Source organism: Cyprinodon tularosa, unplaced genomic scaffold (genome assembly GCF_016077235.1).
Source record: "Cyprinodon tularosa strain WSP-4 unplaced genomic scaffold, ASM1607723v1 ctg41, whole genome shotgun sequence".
Lineage (NCBI taxonomy): Eukaryota > Metazoa > Chordata > Actinopteri > Cyprinodontiformes > Cyprinodontidae > Cyprinodon > Cyprinodon tularosa.
The window spans coordinates 1,596,783-1,617,078 of NW_024039130.1; the positions used below are offsets into that span (position 1 = coordinate 1,596,783).

Genomic DNA, 20,296 nt, shown 5'->3' on the forward strand with positions numbered 1-20,296 from the left:
TGATTTACTGGTATGACAACAATCCTACCTTATAATTGCTGACCATTTTTTTCTTCATGTTTCCAGTAGTATTTTGTTGATTTATAGTTGTTGATCAGTTCCAAGTCTTCAGAGCTAAAATGCCTCCTTTCCATCACCTTAATCTTTACCTCCACCACATAATCTCCCTCAGATTAGCTGTATAGCTAACAGATAAACCTCAGACAGTTGCTAAAAACGGTTACTAAATTGGTGAAAAGACAAAATAGGATTTTTACATGAGCTGAATTTAACATCACCCTTAGGGTTTTTTTTCTTTTGGGGGGGGGGGGGGGGGGGGGGGAGAGAGATTAAAAGGATGAGGAGGGAAAACAGATAAAGGGGTAGATGGGAAGCTGATGGTGGTGTCGTGCGGAGCGGAGGTCAGTTATAATCTGCAAACAGATTTCCATGCTTATTACACTAATGATTTCATGATTTCATGCCTGGTCGATGTTTACAAGATGCTGGAGCAAAATAGGGTGGCAGTGTGTATGAGGAGGGGTACCGCTCTCTTTTCCTCTCATTTTGACACTGCTGCTACATGATGGAGTAATTTGACTGACCCCTGACTTGGGGCAGGGCTACACATAATTGAATGTCATTGTAGTGTAGAACAGGGGATGTAGGAAATACCTCGGTTTTTGTCCACCCCATTCCCACAAATTCCCAACACTGTGTCACTTTCTATACTGCCCCCCCCAATTAAAAAAAAAAAAAAAAAAAAAAAACACCAAACAAAAGAAAGATTGCATTAATTTGCAAATGATGATATTACATTAAGCTTGGGGAGATCTCATACATCAGAACGTGAGAACTACTCCCCTACTGTATGTGCTTCATCTTAATGGTATCGCTGGATGTCAAGGGCATGGAGGAAATTAAATCGGAAAGTGCAGATAGACCAAAGAAGATATTATCTCTGGATGATTGCAGTTTTGATAGGTATTCCAGTGAATTTCATTTTCTCCGGATGGGGAGAAGATGAGTTAGCCTGCACATTTGCTCATTTTTCTTCTACATGATTTATGTGAGTTGAGTATAAAACTCCTTCCACCCCTTTTATCAGAAATGCACACATGCACGCGCGCCCACGCGTGGCGAGGAACGCTGCTTTCAACGCGGTGTAGTAAACGGCCACAGCTTTTCGTTACATCTTGCTTACGTGAGTGCACGCATGCATTTACAAAGAGTTGGTGGAACTTAGGAGGACAGCATGGGTGTGTGCACGTTTATACTTTTGTGTATGCAGCCAGGATAGGGACGGAGCCATCAATGGGAATGAATCCAGGGAGACGGAGGGGGACAAGAAGAATAGGTGGAGGGTGGGGGGCGAGAGTGTCATTACTCAGACTTGTTTACATTCTAAATACGTAATGAAATCTTGTTGGTAATAATGACGGGAATAAAAGTTTAGGAAATTGTAAAAGTGGTGAAGTTTGAGAAATGAGCCCCGGCCTGTGAAATAGCATTTGGGGGCAGGAAACGACATTATTATGCAGTGCTCCTGCCTGCCTGAGACATGAAGATGAACTGCTGGTGGGTCATAAAATGCTGTTGGCCCTAGCCTGAAGTATGGCGCATTGTAAAAGAGCCCTGATCCCATATTGCCATTATATATAAAAGTATATCCATACACAACATTATTTTTCATATAAGATGAGCTCCGATACAGCGGCTCTAGCCTTCCAAATACATACACTGATAGGCAGGATTAGTTTTTTTTTCCTCATAAGATATATAAATAAACATATTGCCGTGGAACCCATCTCTGCCCTGATCTTATAGACCGTGATATTAAAAACAGAAATATTGCATTTTCTAAGGGCTCTGTTTTCCTCTGGCCTCTTTTGGGTGCGGGATATATGTGCGTGTTTGTTTGGGAGGGCGGGGAGGAGAACGAGGAGATGCAGAAGAAGCCCGGGCGGGATTCAACAAATAAAAGAAAATGGAAACAGATGAAGACTTTAAAAATATAATGAGATGAATATTGAGCATATCAACTGCAGGATAAAGAGAGTTAGTTGGGGTGAGGCAGCCTGGGTGTGCGTGTGTGTGTGTATATTGGAAACAGGTTATTGACAAAAAATGATGGTTAAGGTGTCACAATTAGGATTAATGTTCCAGCATATGGACAGATGGTGTGTCTGATGTGCCCTTTCTTCCTCAAGAGGTTTGCTAGTAAGAAATTTCAAAGGTAAAGAGAGTTTATTGACACTTTACTAATATATGTTTATCTATTTTCTTAACTTTTTAGTTTGAAAAGGAAAGCAGAAAAGAGGAACTTCTCTTTTAGGGTTTTTAAAACTTTTTGTGTTTGAGAGCAATCTATTCCCTCAGTTTTAGATAATTCTAAGGGCTGGAACATTCTAGGCATGTAATGTTAGTGTGAGTTATCCACTGTTGGAACAATTCAAGTATGTATTTGGGATCCTTGTAGCTGAAAGAGTTTACACGCAGTGCTCTGTCTTCAGTGTTCCAACCACTTTGACGGTGAAACAGACCCTAGGTTTGATGCTGCCACCACCATGCTTTTCAGTCAAGTTTGTAGTTCTAGGTTTGAAAGCCTTTTTCCGTCAAACATTAATTTGGTCATTTGACTTGCTTTTATCTGATCATAAAGGTTACTTCCAGGGTAAATTTGCCCTGTCCCCGAGGGAAGCTTTCAAAAGATACATTTTCATATTAGACACCTTCTCTGCCCTTCTTGGTGTTATGTTCATGTTTACGAAGGTGTTTTCTATTAATGGCTTGACATCCAGTGATACTATTAAGATAAGGCTTATACAGTGAGGGAGATTGTTGGGCTGTTCTTAACATCCATCCGTCCATTTTCCGTCACATTTATCCCTGCTGGAGTGAGGCTGTCAATGGGCGAGAGACGGGGTACACCCAGGACAGGTCGCCAGTCTATCACAGGGCAACATAGAGACAAACAGGACAAATAACCATTCACACACACACTCACACCTAAGGAGAATTTAGAGAAAATTAACCTAACAGTCATGTTTTTGTTACTGTGTGAGGAAGCCGGAGTACCTGGAGAGGACCCACACATGCACAGGGAGAACGTGCAAACTTCATGCAGAAAGACTCATTGAATGGGAATAGAACTCTGAAACTTCTTGGTGCAAGGCAGCAGCACTACCCACTGGGCCTCTTTACAGCCCTTGTTCATAACACAAAGGGTCATCCTAACCTCATCCATGCTATATTTAAAAAATAAGCAATTTGAATTAAATCTACCAAAGAACCAATCACTATGAAGCCTGAAGCTTTTTGTAAATGTTTCTAGCATAGGGAACCACAGTGGAAAGGCATGATTTTTACATTTATCTTTGTTTCTCCTAAACCTTACCTGAAACAACCCGTCAAACAGCTAATGCTGTTTAAGGGGGACCCCCCTTGGCAAACCAACAGACATTATTACAAAAACATGTTTAGACTCAAATCTTTTAGAATGTTTTTAATCCTTTTAAACCCTAATTTAAAATTGAATAGATTTTCATTTTTGCTTGTTTTCAACTAACATGTTTTCAGCACTTATTATTTTATTCCCAATAAATAAATGTTTCGACAAAGTGGTTAGCGCATAGAGATTTGAATCCTGATTTTCTGAGTTGGAGCCCAATAGGTTGTCACTCAGGGTCCTTGAGCCAGACCCTTAACCCCAGACTGCTCCTCTGGCACTGCACATTAGCTAGTAGCCTAAAAAAAACAAAAACAATAAAATAAAGGGATTTTTTTCCTATTCTATTGTAAACTATTAAAGATACAGAAAGTAACAAAAGAAATCAAAGTTCTCTTAAGGGTTTGTTAGTGTCTGTTGCTTGAGTCGTTCATGAGTAGACCTGCTCTTTGTTTTTTTTGGCTATTTTTTTTATTTAAATAACAGACTCATGAGTAGTTTGTTGCAAAAGGAAGAAAGCATTTCAGTGTGCTATAAGGTAAGGTGGAACAGTTTTCACATAGGCACGGGAAGAGCCTCAAAGTGAAGTTAAAGGAATAGTACACCCAAAACATGATTAGCCTTCATTTTCTACTCACCCCCATGCTGAACAACACTCTGGAGTACTTTTTTGATATCTCAAATGCATCTGGAGATCTGGGAGGCTTCTTGCTGTCTGCTGACATTCAAATAATGGAGGTCCATGGCGCCCGAGACAGAAAGGTCCATAAAAGTCCACAAAAACGTGTCAATATTCCTCCATACTGCTCGTCCAATGTAATCCAAGTGTCCTGAGTGGGTAGCATCCAGAATTTACTCGAAACGAAGTCATTTAGAACGTTTTAGATTCTAAACAGTAGTGTATAGGATTTCCTAATAGCGCCCCCATGCGCGCTCACGATTCTACGGAAGCCGGCAGACCAAACCGGAAGAAAGTGCGCATTCAGCGTCTGCTCTGCCGATAATGCAAGCGTAGAAGAAGAAATGTGCTGTTTACCTGTGCAAAGAAAGAAACAACGAAAGAAAAATGTCTGAGGACTTCAGTGATGAGGAAGAGCATGAGTTCTTTGCCGAGCTGAATGCGCTGGTTTGGTCTGCCGGCTTCCGTAGAATCGTGAGCGCGCATGGGGGCGCTATTAGGAAATCCTATACACTACTGTTTAGGCTCTAAAACGTTCTAAATGACTTCGTTTCGAGTAAATTCTGGATGCTACCCACTCAGGACACTTGGATTACATTGGACGAGCAGTATGGAGAAATATTGACACGTTTTTTGTGGACTTTTATGGACCTTTCTGCCTCGGGCACCATAGACCTCCATTATTTGAATGTCAGCAGACAGCAAGAAGCCTCCCAGATCTCCAGATGCATTTGAGATATCAAAAAAGTACTCCAGAGTGTTGTTCAGCATGGGGGTGAGTAGAAAATGAAGGCTAATCATGTTTTGGGTGTACTATTCCTTTAAATCCCCTGGGTTTGTCATCTCAATGTGATATATATAATTAAAATTTATATTCTTATAATAATGCTTAAAAATTATAGATTTGATCTCATGAAAATTATAAACAATACTTACTCATCTTTTTGTTTTTATCTTTTTATTTTCCCTCTAATTTCCTGAGGCCTCCCTGGCTGCCCTCCATTGGTCTGTGTCCCCCATCTTGAAAATCACTGCAATAAAATACACACAGAGTGTTTAGAAGTTTCCACTTTAGAAAATGTGGTCATTTGAACAAAAGGTCCAAATGTTGGAGAAAAGCTCTGGTGTTGGAATAACTATCAATTCGGTTTTCATAATGCATCAGGTCCATTTTTATCATTTCTCTTGGCTCCGGCATTGAAGTCATACTTGTGCTGTTACGGTTGCACAGAGTATTTAGACTGGAGTAATGAAGGATTTACTGATTCCTACAATCAGAGGTTTTAATTTCTAATTTCTCAATGACTTTTGCACTAACCCATATAATTGAAGTTTTTGCTGTTCCTCTGAGCTGCCTGGCAGTTGATGGCTTTCTGTGTCTACCGAATCAAGAGATCAACTGATATTTGAGAAGATAAACGGTGTCTCCCTCATCAGCATGTCCTTCCTCTCTCTTCCTTAGGTTTAATGAATTTCTTACATGAGCTAGTCTACTGAATAGAAGATCATTATCACAGATTGACAGAAAGATTATCAAAAAACAAAACAAATGGGAGTTGAGATAATGTGAGAGACAAGCTGCTATTGACAATGAGGTATTTGGCACAATTTCATGGTTTGTTCCATGTCTTTCCTATTTGCCTAATGTGAACAAGAAAAAAAAAAACCTGCAGCGAGACTGCTTTCCAACAGTCTATCCCAGTTTGAGCAGAAACGTCCTGTTTGACCTGTGCTCTTCCTTTCTTTGTGTCCTGCAGTTACAAACTGAACGACCATCGTTTGCTTTGCCTTCCTGGCCTTAGCCTCAGTGGTAATAATAATGATAATTATCTTCTGGTTTACCAGAACAAGACTACAAATAGATTAAATTTCCTGCATACTCATTATGCTCAGGATTGCATTGTCTTTACAAAGCAGAGTAAGGATAATTTATTTTTCTAATGGGTCGTGTTTATTTTTGAGTAATGGAACAGACACTGGGCACTTAGCTTGGCTAAGTGTGTCTCAGCGTGTCTGTCATCGCTGTGATTAGGAAACAGAGCAAGCTGCAGGGCTTACTGGGAGCATGCTGGACTTCCTGCCATGTGCAAGGCAAGTGTTAGCTGGCAGTAATAATCAAGTAGTGTTCGATACTCCAGAGGTAGAACATGTTTTACATTTTTGAGCGTCCTTCCTATATGCTTTTATGGTGAGGTAGAAAGGGCACACCATTGATGGTTGGACTGGGCCTTGAATGCATTTAGCCCTGGTACAACCCAAGTGCTTATAATGGTGTGACTGGTTATTTTAGCCTTGTTGATTGTCAATCTTGCTTGTTCAAATAGCTCTAATAAAAAAATGCTTGCAACCTGTGCTGTAGATGATTAACAGAGAAAACAGACAAGATGAGTAAAAATGATTCAGTTTTTTTTCACCAGAAAATTACAATAGCTGTAATGAAGAGCAGCGACCACAACTGTTGTTTTATACACAGACATTAAGGTTCCATCCACATAATGTCTGGTTGGGGTGCATCCAGCAACTTAACAGTCAGATTGGGGGACAAAACCGTAGCAAAACTAAAAACACTTGAAAATTCCTCCCAGAGTGGGAAGAACTGGAACTACCTCACATAGAAAATCATAGTGGTCTGAAGTATTCATACCCCTTCAACTTTTTCACATTACTGCCACAAACATAAATATATTTTCATCAAATCTAATGTGAAAGACCAAAACAAAATGCTTTACAGTTGGGAATTAGAAATAAAACCATGGATGATTTAAAACATTCTTTACAAATAAAAAAACTTCAAAGTATTCAGCCCTTTTTTTTTTGCGTGCAACAAATTGCCATCAGAAGTGAATAGAATATTTGGAAGCAAACAGCATCATGATGTCCTAGAAAAACACCAGACAGGTCAGGGGTAAAGTTGTGAAGAAGTTTCAAGTAGGCTTAGGCAATAAAACCATCTCCCAAGGTTTGAACTTTTTACATTTTGTTTGAACTAAATATTCCTTTGGGAAACATGTTGGAATCCTGAAGCACACTCACTTTAATTTACTTTTTGGTTATAAAGTCCAAGTCAAGGTTTAGTCAAATTAAATCAAGTACAAATTCCCTTAAATATTGTTACTGCTTGACGCATTATGTGCTGGGTTTGTGATTGTGCCCTGTTCCTGTCCATAACAATTACTAGTTGATAAGGAACCTAGAGACAGCATTACATTCTGTCAAATCTTAATTTTAATCCAACCTCTAAGCATATACTTAGCAGCAGGCAACAGTGAAGAGTAAAACTCCCATTTCCACAAATATTCACGACCTGCCTCAGGAGAAGTATGTTCAAAGAATCCTTATATCTGGGAAAAATCTCCAATTTTCAAGCATGCTGTATCTCAGCAGTTAACAGCTCTATCGTCACATGATCAGCATTAACATTTAGAGCTCATCTGATCCACATTTTATGTGATCATTTACCTCAAATTTTTTTTTTTATGGAGTTTAAGATAGACATTTACAGAAACAAAACTTTATCTTTTACTGATCTTAATACTGGGGTGATGCCATTAGCGTCAACAAGAAATTTTCCGACTATTTACCAAATCAAAGAGAATATTTGTATGTTGGAAAGTAAAAGAAATGTAATTAAAAAAAATGAAAATGAAAAAGAAATGCTAGGTGAAGCAGTTTTTTGTCCTTAGGTAGCCATGTACGTTTTCTCCTCATTAGGAACAAAGGAGGAAAAACATGCTACCGCTTAGAAAAAAAAAAAAAAATCAGACCAATGTTTTAACCCAAGCATTACACATTAAATCATTTAGAGTTATTGCAAAGCACGTCATCCTTTTCACTTGTTAACAGCACTGCAGTACATAAGTGAAGTCCATTAACTGTATGAATTGCTCTGTAATGTAAGACTGTTCAATAACAGAAGTGTATTAACCTTTTTTCTGCAATATGTTTTAGTTCTTTCTTGCTTTCCTTTTATTATCTTTTTTCTTTTACACAAACCACTATAGCCATAATCAGCAGCAAGGAAAACGCTGCTCACATAAGGCAAAATTCCTCTCTAAACAGTAACACTCCCAGAACATCTTCTCAGTGTGTCTGATGCTTGTTTGTGTTCTCTGGGATGGTACAGCCCTGATTGAAGTTAGATGCCACTTAAGATTCCTTTCTCCCTGTGGGAGGTAAAATAAAATCTGCCTCTGGAGAGATAAGTTACTGACTTCTTTATTATTTTCTAATAAATAAAGGAGAAATATGCCACATTGGAAATCTAAGAATTGTATTGTTATGGTCCTGCAAGTTTCCATCAGTTTCCAGATGTTACCAGACAGAGTAACATCATCCTGTAACTATATCAACTAATAGAAAAAAACTAAGTAATTTCTTTTTTTTTTCTCCTTTTTTTAATTCAATTTAATTGACATGTACTTAGACATCCTGAGACGGCTTTGCATTTGCAACTGCAAAGGAATGAAGAGGCAGCTTAATGCCAACTGATTGGGTTTCTCTAAGATACTGGTACAGATAATTACCCATAAAAAAAAAAAATCAATTTCCTATCATGAAATTTGCAAACTTGCCTCTTAAAACAGAATCAGAACTTTATGAAAGATCATACCCATTCTTATAGTGCTGTAAAAGTGTCCAATTTACCAACTTAATCTTAATTTCATTGGTCAAAATATTTTAAACAAATGTTACAAATAAAACATGATGACATAATCAATATTAAGCAGCTAACCAAATGTAGAAATAGATGTAGTTGAGCAGGAACTGGGACAACACTGAATTTAGATCCTGTAGTACTAATGAAATGTAGTGATAATTATGATCTGAGATGCTTTACCACTAAAAGTTTATTACTAAAAACTTGGAGCCCAAAGCAGAAATCTTGTTGGAGCTGTTCCTAACAGTCTGGAGCAGCACCAGTATTTCGATTCACTGTTTAGTCCTCACTTTAGCAACCAGCAAAGCCCACTTTGTGGGTGTGTGTTTACAACACATCATCTACATATACCTCAAGGCCAATGTAAACAAATGCTAATGTAATTACTGGGTGTTCACTGTATTAAGTTGTAACTAAAATGATTGTGACGTATTTATGTGTCGGGTTATCGCTTAAGGTGACTGATTGCACTCTGACTGAGTTGTGTGTTGTTGTAATTGTTCAGCAGGCTAAGCTCAAGAGGAGTGGGTTTGAATCCAGGGCCGTTCTGTTGCCTGCAATCCTTAGTTTTTGCTGTGAACAAGTAAGATAGCTCCAAAGGAGCTAAAAGTGTGTAATCTAATCAGTTTATCATGAAAGCAGAAATAATTTTAATCGTAATTTCCAATTTAGTTTGTCAAGCAGCACTGGAACATGTGTGCTGTCTCACTGCACCACAAACCTACACTGTGTGTCTGCATGCATTCCTTGATGTGTGTTCCATCTAGGATACAGCGCCCTGACATCACTACATTAAAGCAGGTCATTATATTTCCCCCAACTGCCACTGGAAAACTGACGTTTTGGCAAAGTGACAAGTTTACAGTTTGATAACTCAGATTTTCCTGAGGCTGGTGGGGTGAGGAGTCAGAAGATGGAACAGCAAGAGGAATAGCTGGATGAGGAGGAGGAGGAGGAGGGAGGAAGCGCTGCCTGTCAGCGACGCCCCGGCCTTGTCGTCTAAATGATGCTCCCAGGCAGCAGATTCAGATCCCATCCCCATTAGCATTTAATTTCTCTCTAATCCTACACGCCGTCTCCGCTGCTGCACGGTAACGAGGGCCGCTTTGCCCCGGCAGCTCCACAAAACCTTCCAAGAGCAATCTAAAGCGTTTTGCCTCTTTATGGCTCTGTCATAGCCATCATTCTTTCTTGACAATTAAGACCCACAAATCTAATAGCAATGATATTGGAATTACAGCGAGACCCTTTTGAGAGGCCATGTCAGGAAAAAGAGCTGTGCCTCCCAATACAGCTGTCAGAGCACAGGGCCCTCCCCTGCTCGCTCCCTGCTAAGTGTTTCCCGTGCACACACAAGCATGCACGTAGAAAACAGGAAGGGGAATATGTTGAGTCTCTTGCTGTGATCTTTGTAAAATGTGCTCTCTGTGCCCTCTTATCCAACTCTCCAAAGACTTGTTACAACAGCTTTTGTTTTCTCTCTTCCCCTCTCACTTCTCTTACTCTCGTTCTTTGTCTCTAAATTTCTCTTTATCTCTTTTTCATTGATTCTCCCTGGTGTGTCAGAGTTGTAGCATTCTTTTTATTTTTCACCAGCAAGGTTTTTCCTCCCAGCTGATGATGAGGTTAGTAACTCGCAGAAGTCGTCCCTGGGTGCTCTATGAGGACATTTTATGGGTACATTCACTTTAATAGTGTCAGTTAAAGATTATCCTGGGTGAAATTTATTTTAGCCTAAGGGACACAGCTGTTTTATCACAAGATTACACAGATGAAGTTGTGTAAGTATGGCATCTGTCCTGCGGTGTTTGATCTCTCAGGCGGCGGTGCTATAAAGTAAATGTGCTGATTGTTCTTCCGACTTTTGATCTGATTTACTCAGAGAAGCAAATTAACTTAGAGGCTTGAGTGGCTCTCAGAAGTGTTCACATCTCTGTTAAAATGTCGTATTTTAAATGTTAAAATGAGATGATAATGTGAATATTTATTCAAAAAATCTGTTTGTGGCAGCTTAAATAAAATAGTTGCATAACAAATCCTTAAACTAACGTTTTTTTGGTCTTTAGTTCGCCCCTCACATGAAATATAGTTAATATGATAAAAATTAAACAAATGTAGGCAGTCCTAACAGGATTTTATAGTCATCTGTCAGCTTATGAAGATATCTTAAAAATACGCGAAGTACAGGGATGCAAGTTATTAATGACCCAATTATTTTCTTTTTCTATCAGGTAGGTCGTTCCATAATATATATATATATATATATATATATATATATATATATATATATATATATATATTTTTTTTTTTTTTTTAATTTTTTTTTTAGGTATGTTGAATTTTTTCAAACAAAAGCATTTTAATATCTGAACGATATATTTTTCCAGCTTTTTTAAATATTGATTGAATAAACAAAAAAATAATTCTCACAATAAACGTATTTGAAAAATAGAAGTATGTGTGAACATTTTACGTTTTTGAATAAAAGAAATAAGATTAATAGAATATAATATATGAAGCAGTTATAATGTCTAATTTAGAGACTGGTTATGTCAGCGTGTGTTCACACCGTACGTAATTTTATTGACAAAGTTGTCCCATTTGGGTGATGATGCTCGCATGATATATCGTCAGTGATTTTTGTGGCAGGCGACTTGCTCCACTCGTGTCACTGCACCGCACCATCAAATAGGAGCTTCTATCTGCTTGCCGTCTTTAAATTAGCATGGTGGGCTTTAATTTGACCAAGCTAATCATGGTGTGTTATTTATTATAGAAAAGCTAACAGCAATGCTGGCGCCCTTGGGTCGGCCAGATCCCCAGATTTGGCCCCAGTTCGGGGAGTCCAGGATCGAGCTGCGGCTGCATCACAGTCACTTTCTGCGATGCTTCTGTATGACCTGAAACTATTCGCTTCAGGGAAGAATCTGATATGAGAGGTGAGGTGAGATGAGGAAGCGTTCTAGAGCTCATACTGGAGCAGTGGGAGATAAGAGCAAGAACCCCAGCAGAGATGCACTAGATCGGGGCGGAGGTATCCAGTCATATGTAGATTAGACATCAGAAAAAATCAGGCCTTGTTGAATTTTGCTTGTTTTGTTTTTCCTGGGTCACAGAGATGTTTCAGTCACCTGCAATAGAGTGTAAATTAATTTGAAAGTCTCTCAGCATTAAGTTTAAAGCTGGCCCATATATTTTTGAAAGTGGAAGACTGAATTCTGAAATTGAATCATAAGTTTAATACACATGTAACGAGGTTGTCAGAGCTTTTCTAATTTATTTTAAATTACCTTGACAAGTATATTTGTTTTTTATTCTTAATTGTCTTAATATACAGTTAATGTGAGTATAAATCTTACTGGCACTGTTAATTAATCCAGCATCTGAATGTCTCCTAGCTGTCTTGAATGCTAGAAGCTGTAGCTGACCTCTTGGGCCCTCGAGACATTTTTTTAGCTCTTTATGTATCCCTGAAATATTTTGTTTCTTTTTAGGAGCGTAATGCTGAGATTAAGCCTTGATATGGTTTTTAGCAACTTTTATGAACAATTAACACCATTGGTACAGTTAGCGTCTCCAGTTTGTAGATTGTGAATATGTCTACGTTGAGTTTGGTTTTCAGATAAGCTGCCAACATTTTGAAAAAGATATATTCCAGTACAGATAGAAGTTAAAGACTAAAATTAAAAAAATGTGTGATCTGATAATCGTTTCTTTTTCAAAGTTGAAGACTGAATTCTGAAATTCAATCAAAACTTGTTGTTTTTTCCCAGTTAAATACACATTTAATACACATGTTCCCATTGCTACTAAAGCCTTTCGTTACTTCTTTGTAAAGTGTCAGGTGATGCTATACAAAGTGTTTCAATTGTGATTACTACACCATTATGTACAATTTCACTTTTTTCTTAACATTAAGCATCAAGAAGTTAAAAAGAGAGTATGAAGTTGGGTCACCTTCCAAACTTGGCTTTTTCTGTTCAACTAATCCTGTCAATCTGACAAATACCTGTTATATACAGTACAAAGGTCTATTAACATAAACTTCACATCTGGTTCCATACATTGTATGACATTATTTTATGACATTTAGGAATATATATATGTTATCATCTACATGTTGACTAAAAGAAATATGTAAAATATAACCAGGAGCCATACAGGGCAATGGCAAACAGGTCAGTGGGTAGATTTGAGATATTATCCCCAATATTATTCTTAATAATGGCAACTGCTAAACCTTGGAGAACACAGATGGCAAAGACAGATATGAGCCTGCTTTAGAAGCCATGTTACATAGAGAAACGTACAAGAATAAAAAAAAAAAAAAATGTCTTTGGTCTTTTTCCTTAAAGCCAAGCACGTTAACATTTAGGATTTTAGCTGTGGATTGCTTTGTGTGCATTACCTTTCATTTTGACTTTTTAATCTCAAGAGAGAAGTTTTGTTTTTGTCCCCTTTTGTTGTGCTGATTCACCTTTCACAAACCTGACCTGCTGACCACATGTGACCAAGAAATTTGTCTCTGTGCTTTTCCTGCAGACTCCAGCAGAGCAGGCTAAAGTCCGAATGCATTTGGTGTTGCAGGCTGCAGGTAAGCTCATGAAATCCCTCCCTGTCTTTTTTTATAGTTAACTTGGTGAATGTGTGTTAACGTGCATTTTTATCTGTCAAACTGGCAGCACTTCCCAAATGTATTAATTTCCTTTTGAACGTTGAGTTAAAGCCACCAACATAATTCTTTATCACTTGGGTTTTATCGCAATAAAGTATTACATTATTTTCATGTAATGAAAGAAATAGACAGGCCTTGAAAGAGAAAATATAAAAAGGAACTAAATGAAATGAAATAATACGATGAGTAGTAGAGCCACCTTGTGCTACACCTACAGATGTAGATCTCTGCCAGCTCCATACATCCAGAGACCACCATTGTTGCCCAGTCTCCTTTCATTTGTTCGGTCAGACTAGATGGGGACTTGCTTAGGTTTACAGAAGGCAGCTGCTTACCGACCAGGCTCACTTCTCGGGAAGTGGCCCTGACAAACAGTTAAGGAAGCATTTTATACACCTCCAGTCTCCCAAATCATAACATCATTATATCATACATGTTTGCAGATGATGAGACATCCATGGCTCCAGCCTTATCAAAAGCAGGACAAAACTTTCATTCCATTCCTAAGTCTTTGCCACCTACAGAATGAAGATAAAAACTGTATACCCGGACAGAGGAACTGTCTTAAGTAGATAAACTACTGGGAAAAACATTAGATCTGACACTCAACAGGCAGCTAATATTAGGATGTAATGAACTCACACATCATCAATGACAAATATCCTAACGATCTATTTCCTCAGGCTGTCACTTTCGATGGAAGGCAAGTTCTTTGGTGGTTTACAGTTACTTCTGCCAGTTTATTCTATAAAATCTAATCAAACATGTTTAAAACTGAGGTTGGAGCTTGATGGACTGTAAAAAAAACATACTGTACAAGTTTTAGTGTAGAAGATAAATGAAGCTGAGAGAATTTGAAGACTTCTGAGCTAGTTTCTGAAATTGAAACTTGAAATACATGTGCTGTGAATCTGACTTGGTTTCATTGCCATTTTCCCACACACAAATTCATGCTCCCCTCCCCGCACCAATTACATCTATCTTCAACATACAGACTCAGACGACTGCAGACGCACACTCCCTCCTTTCTGACCGCTCCTGGGCCCATATTCACCGCAGCTTAATTTCAAACGCTCCTACCAAGTACATAAGTCATGGATGTCACCATGCACACAGTGTATATATTCCAGTGTGTATTCGAGGGGTAGAGTTGCGAGCCAGATGTGACAGGCAGAGATTGACTGTGGAGAAAGATGTCTTCATGTTTACAGTCATACACACACACACTCACATACACAGGGTACTTCAGAATAGAGCTCTAATTTCACCACAGGAAATATATGAAAGGACCAGGCATCTATACATCATCTATAAAGCACCCGCTTGCTACATACACAACTCTTTAAAAACTTGTTCTGCTGCCGTGAAGGCCCAAAACAACACTGCCATCCCTTGATCTGATTTTGCTGAATTGAGCTTTTGTGAGGCATATATTATGTAGTCCATCATGCTTGAAATGTACTCAGCATAGTTTACATGTGGTTATAGGAGGAGGGTTTTTTTTTTAAGCGGGGAAAATTAAATTTCTACATTGCTGTGAAGTTAAAGAAGTTTGATTCAGTATGTATTCATAGGTTTATGAAACACCCCAACCTCTCCATCCAACCTTAATGTTAATGTTCTGCTAACTTCTTAAAATGCTCCTGTCTTTAATATCGTGGCTCTGAGTGCTTTGGGTAAGACAGTTGCAGAAAGGAAGCTTGGGTTGGGGCCGGGGGTTTAATGTTTTGTGGAGTTTCTGGTTTTCCTCTTTATCTCTCATGAAAAAGGGGTTTATGATCCAGTCAAATGCTGTTCCAACAGAAGGAGTATAACAGGTCTGAGTATAAACACAACTTGTAGAGTCAAGTTATAGCTTTGAAGGAGTTTTACAAAAAGTTCTCTACATTGTTTTAGAGATTTTTGGTCTCTGGTGTAGAGTTATCCACTGACATAAAAAAGTCTGTCCTTCCAGTAGGATTTAAACCAGCCAGTGCTGTACTAGAGAGGTAAACCCAGTATCCAGATGCTTTAATAAAATGGAGTGATCTGCAGTGTTGAATGCTGCACTAAGGAAATGTGGTTCTTCTACAGTCTGAATTTAGAAGGATGCTGTTGAACACCTTGACAAGGACCACCTGAGTACTGTGGTGAGCATGGAGGTCTGACTGGAAGACATCACAGCAGCCAGCCATTGTTAGGAGGGTTTTTTCATCAGGGTTTGAAATTAACTATTTGACTCACCGACCAAGTAGACCAAAAGATGGTTATTTACCAGCCAAGCATATTTTTACCAGCCAGAAAAATATTAATAATTTGCTGTAATATATTTTAAGGAAAATATTATTTCACAAAGGCATTATGTTGGTTGCAAACCAAGTTACAGTAAAAGGTTATGTAGTTTTATTAAATAAAGTTGTAATTTGCAATTTTCTTAAATTTAATTCAAAAGGCTTGCCTTTATTTGATAAATAAGCCATAATTAAAACCATTAAAAATACAGCAAACTATTTTTATTTGTTATATTGTCCATAAATAAAAGCGTAGCCTTTCTTCCAATAGCATAGGCAGTGCAAAACAATATTTTCATCTTTGTGTGTTTTAGTTGATATAGCCTTCAGCTAGCAAAGGTTCATCCTAGCCACAGTCGGAGTGGCTTGTGTTGTTTCGATTGAGCCTAAGATATGGGGTATGTTCCATTTGAGTGGCTACATTTTCCAAGACAGACCCGGTCTATCTGGACCCAGTTCTTCGAGGCCGGAAGAGTTTTGGCCACTGATTCAAACAGGTCCAGCCTTTTTTCGGCATTCACTGACCATAGGCTCTATCGCCTAGAAACCATGCGATATTACACACAAAGCAGGAAAAGAATGGATGCAGGACTTCTCACTTCTGTTCTGGGTACTAATAACATTATCGAGGAGCTTCAGCAGCAGTACTATCATTACGAATATAAGATTTGTAGTCCCCACACTGCAGAGATATTAGAATCTTCTCAGCAATGGACTTCCAGTGAATGTGGTATTTACTGCATTTGTCTCTCTGGTTTTATAGATTGACAGCCGGCAAAATTAATTGTGTTTGTTCTTGTATTTGCTGTACACTTATCTTAGCACCATCTCCATAAATAAGCCAGTCTCTTGTGAAAGCTGAAACTGACATTTTCGGGCTGTGGATCCTCACTCCATCTCCTCCTCATTGGCATGTTGTCTTTAAGAAAGCTTGGTTGCTCCAACCACATACTGCCACAGTTTGCCTAGTGGCGGAGTTATTTTTAATAATCTTTTAATAGTCTTACTGATAATGGGGAGGTTAGAGATCGGCCTATAGTTTTGCAGTTCTGCAATAGCAGCATGTCAGAGTTGCTCATTTTGAACTGCGGTTTCATATTTTCTTTTTTTAGGGACAGAAGTTCGAATACTGAAATGTTCCCTTCTGCTTATCATAATAATTTTAATTAAGAACTCCAATTTTTTTCAGCTTTTAAATGTATCGGTAAATGACATGTAATTTGACTATATAGTAACAATCAGCTAAAGGCGCAGGGATATAAAGCTTTATCAATAATTCAGGAATTATTTTAATACTTTTATTTCTACATATATTAAAGAAACTGCAGTATTTTCTAGGTGTTACCATCCCCAGAATGAAAGCTGGTGAACGGCATTGACCCAGAAATGCCTGACTATAAATCCCATATTTGTTCGAGGCGTCTCCTTCATCTTTTTAGTTTGAACCTTTATGTAGTCATAGCTTTAGCTGGTAAAAGTCAACCAACAGCTGTTAAGTATCTTCCAGTCAAATGTTTAAATGATACATTTTCAATAAATCTTCTAATTTATTTTCTCTACAGCTTTATTTAATTTGACCCTTCTCTGTGTCTCAGCTCACTTTCCATCCTCCTGTCTTTGTTCCAGAGTTGGTAGTGGGCAGAGGGAGATATGGATGGAGGGTAGGGTGGAAGCAGCAGATGTTGGAAGGTTGTGTGAATGCTAATGTCCTGACGTAGCCGTGGAGCTTAAGCTTCCTCCTCCTCCTTCCCTCCGTTCCTCTCTGAGCGCCCGCCAGGCTTTCTCTCTCGGGGTCTCCTGACATCCTTAAAGCCCGCGGCTCTCCTCTCCACGTCTCTCCTCCGCTCTCTTCCACCTCTCCCCCTCCTCCTCTCCCGTCTTTTGTCCGTCTATGGACTCTCTCTAGTCAGTAGAGAGCAGATCATCCCATGGCTAAAGCGGCTCAGGCCTTTTGTGTTGGGGGGCTCTGTGAACCTGTAATGAGCCCCCTCGGCTGGCCCGCTGGCCTGCTTAACACTCACTGGGGGCCTTCGATGGGTGTGTGTGTCAAGGGTGTGTGTGTGGACTAGGATGAGGGCAGCTCTGGCCCCCAATAAAAGAGCTGGATGGATATGTTTATGGGTCACTTCCTTCCTGGCCTATATATAAACAGACACCGAGAGGTCTAGGTTTCCAAAAGAAAAATAGTTATTATCTAGATTAATAATTATATAGTTTCATAATAATTTCATTAATATTATGATTGGCATACAGTTATATTGTCACCTCAGTACAGTGCTTTACAAAAGTATTCATAGCCCTCAAACTTGAGGCAGTAATTATAAAATGAAACTAAAATGATGTGATATAGCATGCATTCTATTTAGCGTTCATTCTGCCATCATTCAATAAAACTGCCACGTTTATAAAGCTGGAAATTAAAATTGTTAGTCAGCTTAAACTGACTGATAGTTTAAGCTGAACTGTGGTGGTCTAGCCATTGTCTTTTATGTTATGGACAGGTGAGGGGATCAAACCTGATAGGGAGGTGAATAGAGCTAAATATATGAGCGTTTTTTTTCCCCAAGAAAACAAACTATAGTAGAGGTTCTTCTTCTAGCAGGTTCTCCTTCTAACAATAACTGCAAACATACAACCAGAGTAACAGGAAATTGTCTTTGATCAAAGGAAATTCATTTTGTTAGAATGGCCTAAGTCCAGACCTAAATCCAATTGAGAATCTATGTGAAGACCACTAATGGATCGATTCCTTCAGACTTGGTGGTTCTACACAGTGTAGACGTTGGAGTCTTACATTTTTATTGTTGAAATATATTTATGGAAAGACTTTATATATGTCCAGTGCAAGATGGTTAGCTTTAAGTAGCTATACTGTACTGATGCTAATCACTGATGCAAACTCTGTACTTTATAATTTAAGAGAGCTGTTTAATATGCTTGTATATGGTTTTTGTTTCTCTGCTTTTATTTTCACATCACAAGGAAACTTCTTGCACAGGTGTTCACTCCGGAGGGAGTTAATTCCACTGCCTTTTATTTCTATTACATCATCATCTACTAAACTCAACTACACGATACAACTCCTGCAGGTTCTCTGCAAAACATTGACAAAAGGAGAGATTTTTCTATTCATACATTCTTTCATCCACAGACAGAGCAACCACAACACCTTCAATTTTCATATTGTACCCTATCCTTCTTAGCCACTTGTTTGGGCCTTTGCTCTTTTCACAGCAATGTCCATTTCCACTCAAATGAGCATAAGTACTTTGCACGGCAGCGGGCTTCTACTTATCCACCTGTCAATAGGGAGTGTTTGCAGAACACCCACTTAGGACCAGAGGGCCAGAGGTCATCAAAACCTTCTTCTTCTCCTTGTTTGAATCTTTGACTGGTAAAAAACAAACAATCCTTAAGATCTCATCAGAGGCTTGAACTTGGGCCACACTGGTCTGAATTAATTTTCTCTTTGTGTTTTGAAACCTTGCCGGATTTAGTTGGAAGAAAGCACAGTTCCTATTTGATTCTCAATTTTATACTGAATTAGAAGCATAAAAAGCTACACATCTATCCAGCTATTTGCAGTTATCTCTGTTCTCTTGGCAGTGTTTTTTTTTTAAACATGTATAACATTGTAACTGTTTGTGTTTTTTTTATTACAATAAGAGAATGTTAATGTGTTTTATTGTGTTTCTATGTGATTGACCAACAGAACGAATGCAATGCAATAAATTAGCAAATTTCTTTACAGAGAAAACTCAGAAATGAGACGATCTGTACATTGATTTTGAGTCCAGTATCAATGTTGTGTCCATTCTAGAAAATGTTATAAAAAATTTACAAACCTCAATCAAAATCAATTGCAAATGCTCAGAAAATATTATAAATCCATTAACCTCCACCTAATACTGACCCATAGCTTTTTTTTTTATTGCCATAGTGTCTGATTCCATTTTAAAGTTAAACTGCTCGCTTTTGTAATTGTGGTTTAGGCATGTTACTATCTTAGAATTACTGGCCCATCTCCGTTCTTACATAAAAAAAAAATACCAAAAAAAATCTGTGTTTCAACAGTTTAAAAGCTACTTAATGATGACCAGAAGCTTTGACTTCTTCCAGTCAAGTTGCCATGGTTTCACAATACCACTACTACCCTTGTCATGGTGTTTATTGACGTCCATATATTGCAGACAGTGGAAAAACTGCAGCGCTGGTTATTACTGGACATCAGGCTTACATTTAACCCTGTTAAACATGGCATATTACTGGAAAACTGGGTCAGTGATCATCTGGTTAGAGCCTTTCTTGAAAGGCAGTGACTTCTTTCTTTCTGGGTAATGTCACATTGTTCTTAACAAAAGCCACATATGGGGTTCCCCAAGGTTCCATCTTGGAGCCCTTCCTAATTATTACCTACATGGTCCCTCTAGCTCACGTTGAAACAAACGACAAGATAATATACTATAAACTATGCAGGCAACACCCAGCTCTCAATTACATTGTAACAATTTGTGCCAAATAAAGCACTAAATAGATGTAAAGAACATATCAGTGCATGGTTATGCCATGGTTTTACCTGAAAGACAGG

General features: G+C 38.5%; 1 protein-coding gene across 1 annotated transcript in view; it reads left to right on the top strand.

Annotated features, from left to right (window-relative positions):
- Positions 1-20,296, top strand: part of rsrc1 (arginine/serine-rich coiled-coil 1) — a 179,031-nt gene that overhangs the window by 73,552 nt on the left and 85,183 nt on the right. The window contains exon 6 of the mRNA XM_038298615.1: positions 13,306-13,357. Within this exon, the coding sequence (XP_038154543.1) occupies positions 13,306-13,357 (52 nt within the window). The remainder of the gene's footprint in view (positions 1-13,305; positions 13,358-20,296) is intronic.